The sequence below is a fragment of the Musca autumnalis genome, unplaced genomic scaffold (assembly GCF_047663935.1).
Source record: "Musca autumnalis isolate F117 unplaced genomic scaffold, ASM4766393v1 scaffold_5, whole genome shotgun sequence".
NCBI classification, from domain to species: domain Eukaryota; kingdom Metazoa; phylum Arthropoda; class Insecta; order Diptera; family Muscidae; genus Musca; species Musca autumnalis.
Genome location: NW_027412088.1, coordinates 211,200,481 through 211,211,404, shown reverse-complemented (window position 1 = coordinate 211,211,404; position 10,924 = coordinate 211,200,481). Strand labels below are relative to the sequence as shown.

The following is a 10,924-nucleotide window of genomic DNA, read 5'->3' as shown; positions in this document are numbered from 1 at the left end:
TATTTTTGTGCATCTTTGCTTATTTAGTATTTTACACCTAACCTTTTTTGACAATTACGCTTCATATTTAGCACTCGGCTGACCATTCGTCGCAGCAAATAGACAACCGAGGAATGTTTTTGTGATTAGTGTTGCCACCGCACAAATGAAAAAAGGAGTCATTTAATGTCAAAATAGCGATATCTTTATTTTTTAATGTACAACATATAAATAATATCTATATATATATAAAAGAGTTGAGTGATGATGACTGGCATATCTACACGACGAAATGGCTGAAGCTAGAATCTTGAAATTTTGGGTGATGGTGAGTCTTGGAGGTGGTGGTGGTCGATAAGGCTGGGTTTTTGCAAATTCGTCCTAGAAGGTTGCGAAAAGTACTAAATGTACTAAAAATGGTGTAATTTGTGTGCCTGACCGACTAATAATCAACGCCCAAACCAAACGGCTGAAGCTAGAATCCTGAAATTTTGGGTGGTGGTTAGTCTTGGGGCGAGGTTGGCTGGGTCGATAAGGCTGGGTTTTTGGAAATTCGTCCTAGAAGGGTGCGAAAAGTACTAAAAATGGTGTAATTTGTGTGGCTGGTCGACTAATAATCAAGGCCCAGACGAAACAGTATGGTTGATACAAGGAGGTGGTTTTGTAAATGTGTACTCATGTAAACGAAAAGTTTTAAATTTAGTACAATATTGATTTGGGTGAACGGGTAGTGCTGGAATCCTGAAATTTGGAAATAAGATTACTGTCGGAGTGTAGGACTGCGGAAGCTTTGGAAATTCGTACTTATATTTTCGAAAAGTACTAAACGGTACTAAATTTGGTACAATTTGGATTTGGGCAAGGGGATAGAGCTGGAAAGTTAAAATTTGGAATTAAGATTGCTGTTGGAGTGTAGGATTCAGATATGGAGGTGGTTTGGGAAAGTCGCACTTATATGTTCGAAATGTACTAAACGGTACTAAATTTATTACAACTTGGATTTGGGTGAACGGTAGAACTATAATCCTGAAATATGAAACTAAGATTAATTTTTGATTATAGGATTGAGGTAATTTTGGAAAATCGTACTTACGTGTACGAAAAACAACTAAATGGTAATAAATTTGTTACAATTTGGATTTGGGTGAACGGATAGAGCTGGAATCCTGAGATTTGGAATAAAGATTTCTGCCGGGATGTAGGATTTAGGATATTTTGAACATTTGTGCTTATGGGCATGAAACGTACTGAATGGTACTAAATTTGGTACAATTTGGATTTGGGTGAACGTATAGAGCTGAACACTTAAATTTGGAATTAAGATTACTGTTGGAGTGTAGGATTCTAAATGGTACAGAATTTTATATAATTTTTATTGTGTAAAAGGGTTAGCACAAATTTTTGAAATTCTAGGAGGAGGTTTCGGAAATTCGTACTTATGTATTTATCGAAGAACTGATGGATCTGAAAATGAGATTCGAAGTTGGAAAAGATGGTTCATATAAGAAGGTAATTTTTTTAAAGTTATACCCAGGTGTATGAAAAGTACTAAATTTGGTACAATTTTGTTATTGCATGAACGATAATATAAGTTTTATTAAAAAAATGTAATAAAGAAATTTAATATTTCAATATTTTGATGTGTTGCTAACGGTATCACAAATATACCATCCATCATATGTATAAAAATACTAATTATTATTGTTTAAAAATAAAATACATATTTATTAAACGGCTTCACCAAAAATGCATATGGCCTTTGAACGAAAAAGTGGAATTGAATTGCTTGCTGAAAACCAGCCTAAAAACCTTTCATTTCGTTTTACAAAATCCTAAAAAATGAAGTGTTTTTACATTTGTTATTTTGCGTCATTTGCTTATAGCACGGTTACACTAGAGCTTTTTGCCAGGTTAACCCACTTCATGAGGATTTATTTGCTTAATCTTGTCAAATCTGACCAGATTTGCCATACAAAAATTAAATCCTCTCACGGCTGGGTTTATTTTAAATCCGGCACAAATCCACCAAAAATGCAGTGTTGTATTCGATGTTTGTGCAAAAAAATACAACTCTGCTCAAAAAGTACCAAAAGTTGCAACTGTTTTTGCGACTTAGTTTGTCGTGTTTTAGACTTTTACTTTTGTTCGTATTAGATATTATGATCTTTATAAATCTAAAGTTATTCGAAAATTATAAAATGATTTTTTACATTAGGGAATTTTTAACAAAAACTACCACGTTAAAAAATGTAACCCTACGTGTACAATATACGAATATGAGCAAAGAGAAGACGATATCTCATACAAGTAATCGTAAAAGTATAAAAAACGAAATTTTTACATTTTCGATAAATGTTTTCCTTAGTCACTATTTATGCATTTTATTATTGATTTCCAACCAAGCACAATACGGAATAAATACTTGTTTTAAAATATCAATAGTTTCCATTTTATTTATTTTATATTTTTTAATTTATGTGATATTTTGCTTATGATTTTGTATGTATACGTAAACAAATATCAGCTGACAATTTATATCCTCGAAAAGGTACATAAGTGTAACCAGGAAAGATTAACCAACTGGATATATTAAACCTAGTGGGTTAACCTTCACTAGTATAACCGGGATATTACATATACATACGCACACATACACACGTACACAATCACACATGCACACGTACACAATAATTTCAATTCAGAAAAATAAGAATTTCACAACACAAATTATTGTCAACTAATTTGACTTAATTCAAAAACAAAAAACATAATTTTGCAAAAATTTGCAAAATTTTTTCAATCATTTATTTTTATTTTTTTATTGTTTGAGTATTTTTTGTCTTCTCTATCATACAACAACAACATAAAACAGTTGGATTTTTCGGTAGTTTGTGATAAAAAGCAGGGTTGCTTATAATAGTATGGTGTTTTCGTGCGGTGTTTAGAATAAATGACGCAACTACCGTCATTTATGATGAGTGTTTTGTTGACCAATGTTGATATTTGGTCTGTTCCTTTACTTTTGAAAGTGGTAAAACCGGCAAAAGTTGTAATCTGGTTCCATATGAATTGTATGGTGTCTGAAGTAAAGGAACGCTTTTCGAGTAAAAAGTTTTAAAACTTGAAGATTCTTGCACGTAAAGGAACAGAGCTATTATTATAGATGAAAAAGCCGTTTTATTGTGCTTTTATGTTTGTATGGTAAATGACGAAAAATGTTGACTATTTTAGCAAAAAAAAAAAAAAAAAAAAAAAAAAACAAGTAAGAAAGTATCAGTCAGCTGTGCTAACTTAGATATACCCTCAGCCACTGACCAATATACATACCAAATTGACATATACCAGACATTAGCTCTGTTCCTTTACCTGCCTGAGGTTACCATTTCTTACCATTTTTAACCTGCAAAGCGTTCCTTTACTTTAACAAAAATACCATTTATATGAGACCAGTTCACCACTCTTACCATTTTTTGCCACTGTTATCATGTTTTAAAGTAAAGGAACATACCAATTGTTAGTAAACAAACTTCTTCATAAAGGATTTGAAATATTAAATTACGTTAGACAAAGTTTGGAAGAAATTTTTGAAAAAGTCATTTTAGTAGGCAGGGTTTTGGAGCTTTTGGGCCAGTATCTCAGGAAGTGTTGACTTACTCCGGAAAAAATTGTACCGTTGAAAATGAAGCCGCTAGAACATCCTACTGAAAAAAGAAACAAAACGATGCGAGAGGAGCTCCTAAACTTCACTTTTTTTTCGAATTATGTGTGGGAGTGGACCGATATAGCCAATTTTCCAACCTGATATATGACAGGATAAAATAATATAATGTGCAAGGTCTGCGCCAATCAGAAACTCCTGCGAAAATTATCTTGCGGATTTGCCATTTTTGTTGGTGCCGTCAGAGTTTCTTATCTCAGGAAGTATGGATTTGCGCAAAATTGTACCGTCGTAAAGGGAGCCGCAAGGACAACTTACTGAAACAAAGTTCAAAACGATCCGAGAGCAACTCCTAAACTTCACTTTAAACAAATTTTGTATGGGAAGTATCCGAAGGAGTGGACCAATATACTCCACATTCGAAACCGATCTATATCTAGAAGGAATAATACGATGTGCAAAGTTTGGACCACATCGATAGCTCCCATCTAGAATTATCGTTCGGATAAATTTTGAACTTTTGTGGTGAAGGTACCCAAGGAATGGACCGATATGGCCCATCTTCGAACTGAAACTAAGTTTGGTCAAAATATTACGACACCCAAAATTTGGTTCGAATCACTTGATCCATTCAAGATTTATCGTGCGCACCAGCCAGCCAGACAGATAGTGTGTGCTGCAAAATATGCGTACACCAACACCTCGATGTGCGTCGTTGATACGTTTCAAAATAAAAAAAAAAAACACGACAAAAATTAATATGCCATTTAGATACGGCTTCATTAGATATGACATTATCAGGTTTTATAATTGATTCAAATATTGATTCAAAATTTGGGTACGTGTAAAAATTGTATTTGGTTTATATTAATTGCCGTTATTTGTTTACAGTAATGTCCGTGAACACAAAGCGGACATAAGCCCCATTCAATTTTGAGAGTTATGTCCGAGGTCATCAATTTGAAAGTTACGTTAGAGCACATTCGGTCATAATATCTTGGTAGGTTGTTATCTTCCTGCAGTTGGTCATGAACCACAGTTTCAGGAATTTTGAATTTCTAATGACATCAGTCAGAATTGTCGATAGGATTTTTTCGCACTTTGCGAGTGGTATCAATTTACTGTGTGACTCTTTTATTTCAGTGGCACATCATTAAGGATATCCGTTACACTTTGCCGTCTGAATCGTGTCGCGTGTGACGTCATAATGGTACACAAACACACATACATCGACATTGGCAATTTGAAGCGAAGGCGGTGGCGCTATTCCAGCAACAGTTCACAATACACTTTTTACAGGACATTCTGCTGTTATCCGTTTGTAAACAAAATCCCGAGTCGAGCAAATGAAACCGAAAAAGCTCCAATGTACGTTCCCAAGAGAAGAGCTTCTCACATAACGATTCAACAGCAGCCAACAACAAATCTTCCTCTTCTAGACCACTAGTATTTCGCAGCAGCCGAAAGAGAGTCACAACTATAAAAGGACCGTTATCCTGAAGCGAGCATTTAGTATTAACAACGACTTTGCTGCCAAAGCAGTAGAGAAAGGAGAAGCAACGACTTGTTGAAATTTTACCATTTCAACACCCTGGTGAACATTTGCACTTCAGAAGCAAACTAAATTGTGAGTTGTGTGTTAATTTGTGTGTGTGTGTGTGTGTTTGTTACTTTGTTTAAGTTTAAGCAGCAATAATGGTAGTAGTTGTTGCTTTAGCCAGCATCTTTGCCTGTTGGAACTCCTGCTGAATGGAGTCCATTGCTAGTGTTATGTTATCCAGTTTTTCATTTATTTATTTTTTGATAAGATTGTCTTTAAATTGAGTGGTGCTAAAAGTAAATATTTCCATTTAATTTAGTGATAAAAGCTGCTCATTGTGCAAAGTGGCCGTTTAGTTTTCGAACAAAAGGATAACCCATCATCAGCAACGTCATAAGTGGTGCTGCCAAACGTACAGAACGAAGCATACGAGGGATTCGTACAACCGGAACTGAAGAAGAATTGGTGGTCACAGCAACAGCAGCAGTATCACCGCTAGCCACACGACAAGAAGAAATGCCTGCAATGCAGCAGCTAAAGGAACAAAGGAAGCTCTTCCGACAGCATCCCTTGGCCGTTATCAAATTATGGCTGTTGTTCGGTTTGCTTTTGAACGTGGTAAGTACCACCAGAGCCAATTAAATTTTTGCCAATTGTCTTTTCACAAAACAAAAGAGAAGACAGAAGATTACTGAATTACTTTTAAAAGAAATATTAGCGTTTTTTAATAACAGTAAAGCAGGATATAAACTCATCGATTACGTATTTTGAATAAGTCCTGCTATATTTAGTCATTGCAAATCAAAGATGATCCGTTAAAAATCGTGAAAGTATCTGGCATCATGTGCCAAGTAACAACTTAGTGATTGCGCAAGATTAGTGGGTGTGAATTTGACCCACACTCAATCAACTAAGGTCAGATGCGGTGTAATGTTACTCCCAGTAAAGTGAACTTTATCCATTAAATTAAGATATCATGTCAGTTTGTTGAATTTTAGAATTTGACATTCTATATGCATATGTATGTATTACACCTTTTTTACACATTTATGTAGTTTAACAAATAGATTTTCCAAAATTACCACCGAGTTTTCCTCTCAATGCCGCAATGTAATTTTGGATGACATTTCCGTTGACTTTCCCTTTTGTAACATTAATTGCATATGTACTTCATTGTCGTTAATGCACATACATATAGTACATGTATGTATTCTAAATAGACCCGAACGTGCGATAAATCTGGCGAAATGTCCACAATCGATCAATATCCTCCTGTAGCAACATGTCTTTGTTGCGGGCTGGAACAACCTTCACTTTGCTCCGGTTAGAAATGTTCCCCGCTGAAATGGTTTTATATATAATATTAAATGTTTTCCTCCCCCCTCACCTCCATACCTGTTTGTATAAATGGCATTTTAAACATTTTCCAAATAATTTGTTCTGTAAAATTGCAATGAGAAAACTTCAATGTCTCCGGGCAATTTTCTCGTTAATTTTCAATCCGGAAAACATTAACGAACATTCCTTAAAATAACCGTTATGCAGCAGGAATTTCAAGAGGGTGAGATAGGTATGTCTGCACTGATAAAGAATTGCCTTGTGTACACTTATCTCATTGGCACAGAGGACTTGGACTATTATTTTCTTATTACCTTCTAAGGGTACTATGTGGAAGAAAGGGAAACACTTAAATGTTTTCGCTTTTGACTAGCTTCATTGCTTTCTGACATTATTATCAGCTATGAGATAAAAAACAATTTTTCTTGGCCCCTTGTCGATAACTGCAATAAGAATTCTATTACGTGATTTTAATTTATTTGTCCTTGTTCTATCCTCCATATACTAATATAAATACACACTTTATTTCTTATTTTTAATGAAAATAGCAATTAAATAGAAATATCTTTTTGTGGTCTTTGTGATTTTGCTGAGATTCTATCTGAGCTCAATTAATAATAATTGCCTCCATTTTAAAGACTTATACAAACTTAATTTTTTTTGTTATGCCTAGCTTATGAACAATATTAGGACTTTTTTCTGTTTCCCATCAATTTTCTAGCATTTTATATGAATAGCATTGTGTCCTTATTGGCACCTACATGATTTGGCATGAATTGCTTTTCTTTTTGATTGCTTTGTTCACTTTCGATACTGACATTATCATCGTCGCCGTCGACGTTGTCAGCCATGTGTACAGCATGAATAGCTGCTATTCGTTTGCATTCCGACATGATGCGAAACACGAAAAGATGACTTGGTTTCTTTGTTGCGCTTCATGGGAACAATGACTAACTGTGATATGGAAAATTATATCAGCATCCACTCAGTTGGAATATTGTTTATGCAGTGAACATCTTCTCTTCCTTGCACTTAATATGATTTTAAGCAGAGGCCTTTCTAATTGACACAATAAACAATACGCTTGTCCATCTACCTTTTTCAAATATATTAGTGTATTGTTGGGTGCCACAGTGCTGCAATGGTAGGAACACCCATTTAACACACTGAATGCCTGGGTCCGATTCCCAGACCAGGCAACATCACACTTTCAACGGTAAAAAAATACCCCTCAGCGTAATGTAGGCGACAATTCCTGAGTATTTCTGCCATGTAAAACTTCTCTACAAGTGGAGTCTTAAGACGCACCGTTCCGACTCGGCTGTAAAAGTAGGTCCCATATCACTGAGATAATATGAATTGGGGTGTACTCATTGATATGAGAGAAGTCACCCTTGACCCATAGAAGCTGTTTGTGGGAACATAAGTATGTATGTGTTAGTATATTATTTCGAAGCAGTCGAACTAATTGCATTTGATAACTTTGAAAAAATACTCCAGGCAAATATGATTGGGTTGCTAATCGACCTGTACATCACAAACGTTTCCAACTACATATTGTATCATTTCACATTAAGTCCATATTTATATTAGGCAATTTACCTTGCGTCAATTGTCAGTTTGATGGAGAGAGAGGTGAGGCATATGGTAACCCTTTGTCTCTCAACACCCTCTCTCATCGACAAATTGACAATTGCCGCAAGCAAAATTGCCTAATGTAAATATGGACTAACATCGACTTTAGTTCCATATAATGGAATTCGAAAATTGCGTAAAAATACGAGTATTACAGTGAGATGAAATTAATTGTAAGTAGTATTCCAAAGGAATGTGCAGAAAAAGTATTATTTTTATTTGACTATACAGTTATTACAACCACTTAACGTTAACATTTTTGCAACAATAATTTACACAGGTTGAACATTTTCTAAATCCCGACAAATTACAAATACCACAGTAAACATTTACCATGGATGTTATTCCGAAGGGCGGTGCTGGCAACGTGGACGTCTACCATATCGTTCCCAAGCATGCCTGTTAAACTATTAAAATTCCTTTGCTATTACAATAATTTAAATATGCGCATTATTCATGGATGATGTGGCTTTGTGTATGTAAAATGTGTTTTGCTGTCATATGGAACGTATGATAATTATTGTAATTTATAAATTATGGTTATCATACGCCGTGTGGCATCATTACAGCTGTGTTCATAGAAGTATGAACATTAGGGCGGGCCGAAAAAACGACATTTTTTTTGAAACGCCTAGCCCTAATTTTTTCCATTTGATCCGAAAACCTTATATATGCAATTTTATGACGATCGGTTAACGTTTACCCGCGCCACCAGAGGCATCTCTATTTCCATATTAATTTGTATGGGACCAAAGGTGAATTTTCACAAAAAAAAAACTTTGCCAGTTCATTGTTGTGGCTAAAAAATGGTTTCTACAAAAATTTTTGATGACCGGTTAACGATAACCCGTGCACCCGACCGATAGTAAATATACGTCGAAGTGTAGCTAAGTATTTACTTTATTTTTTCGAATATGAACCTTAAATGTCCGATGCATTTTAATTCCTCGGGAAACCTATTCAAAAGCAAATCTTCAAGTTTTTTATAGTTTGTTTGTTCTTGGGAAGGCTAAATGTTTTGGTGTGGTGTTGCCGGCTCCGAATAACTAGAACCCATACTTACTTGTTTTTGTCACACTTATATATATTAAATTGCCCACATGTACTCGTAGATAGTTTACACGACCGTTAATAATGGGCGGTATAATAGTCATAATTGTGCAATTTAAATGAATAGTTTTTTTCATCTCTTAATTATGAATCTAGCCATTGGAATGTTTTTTGTGAAATATTCAATTAATAAATAAAGTTAATCTATTGTTCAAATGAGAAAAGTTTTGAAATCTGAAGGCAAATAAATTGATGTGAAGTAGCAAACAACAGCAGCAACAACGTCAAAAGTAAAAATTAGCAAAAATAATAATCATAAGAAATTTTGTTGCTATTGTTCTTCGTTTGTCGCTGCCGTGGCTGCTGAGCTGTTGATAATTTTGCCACCCTGATTCAGGCAACATTCTAGACAGGAAAATACTGAATGCCTAACCACATCGCACCAAGGACCATCAATTACGTTTTTATTTGTAGATGGAAGTCAGCTTCTTGCTCTTCCTGGTTATAATGAAACGCATTCCCGAATGTTAACAAATATTGTTGTGTTTACTACTCGAATACAAATACCCACACCCACTGCCAGTTGCCAGTTGGGTGTGTATGGGAGCAAGATTTTTGAAATAATAATTTATCTTTGTTAGATGCTGGTATTGCCTGGCAAGTCCTTTTAGATTTGGTGGTGGTTGTGGTGGGTATCGATCGCAACAAGCTTACTTCCCCAACGAAAAAGGAAAACAACTGAGAAATGCGGACAGAGCTCTAAATAAGCAGATACATATACATAGATGTATGCTTGTGTGTTTGCAAATGTTTACCCAAAAAAGGCAACAGTGTTTTTTATTATTATTATTTGTTTGAATAGGACACACACACTAACGTATACACGTGTATGTAGATGTGTAAGTACAAATGTATGTGTCATTCGGCAACACTGACACAAATGCCTCCATTTATGTTAAGTGTATGGATGTGTTGGCTCTCCTTTATGTATATGAGTGAATACATACACACACAACAACAACAAGTGTCTGTGACTGTGTGTGTCCATAAGTGAACATTGATTTGAACAGTTCTTTCCCTAGCATTGAGTTATTGTTTCGTTGTTAAGTGAAACGATTTAGACCAAATAAAGCCGGCCAACCATGACTCCTCAGTTATTTCAATGTGGTTCAGACTGCCATACACGAAATGTGTATGCCGTATGAGCTGGAGGCGATGGTATTAAAATGAAATGTCAAGATGTATTATTCTTTGTGGATTCCGTACCTTTGGATGCATGCATGTGTGTGATTGTGAACGTTGAAGCAAGTGAATTTCAACGAAGCCCGTAATACACTGTAGTTCAAAAAAAAAAAAAAGAGAGAGTTTTTCAACATTTTCAATTGTCTTCTACTGGTGCTAAATTACATACGTACATTTATTTTTATGAAATATAAATATTATAATTCAAGGGGACATTTTTGAGGAACCTATGGACCTGCACAAGCAAGTACCAACATATCTTGTGTAATTCTGCCAGCCCACATCATTCACTGTTGCTATGGCATCTACCATTTCATTTGATATTGAGTTTATTAATGAGTCTATTGCTCATGATTGCTCTTCGAATTGACAAAGGTTCTACTGCAGGACCCATAAAACCAAATTCAATTCGGAAATAATAGACTTCAATTATTGTTAATGGGATTGTTAATACAAGCCGATGCTTGATTGCTTTTATTTTC

At 35.0% G+C, this 10,924-nt stretch overlaps 1 protein-coding gene across 2 annotated transcripts in view; it reads left to right on the top strand.

Moving 5' to 3' along the window:
- Positions 1-5,139: 5,139 nt before the first annotated feature.
- Positions 5,140-10,924, top strand: part of Nplp1 (Neuropeptide-like precursor 1) — a 28,885-nt gene continuing 23,100 nt past the window's right edge. For both annotated transcript variants that reach the window (XM_073989348.1, XM_073989349.1), the window contains exons 1-2: positions 5,140-5,264; positions 5,497-5,795. In XM_073989348.1, the coding sequence (XP_073845449.1) occupies positions 5,694-5,795 (102 nt within the window). In that variant the 5' untranslated portion in view covers positions 5,140-5,264; positions 5,497-5,693. The remainder of the gene's footprint in view (positions 5,265-5,496; positions 5,796-10,924) is intronic.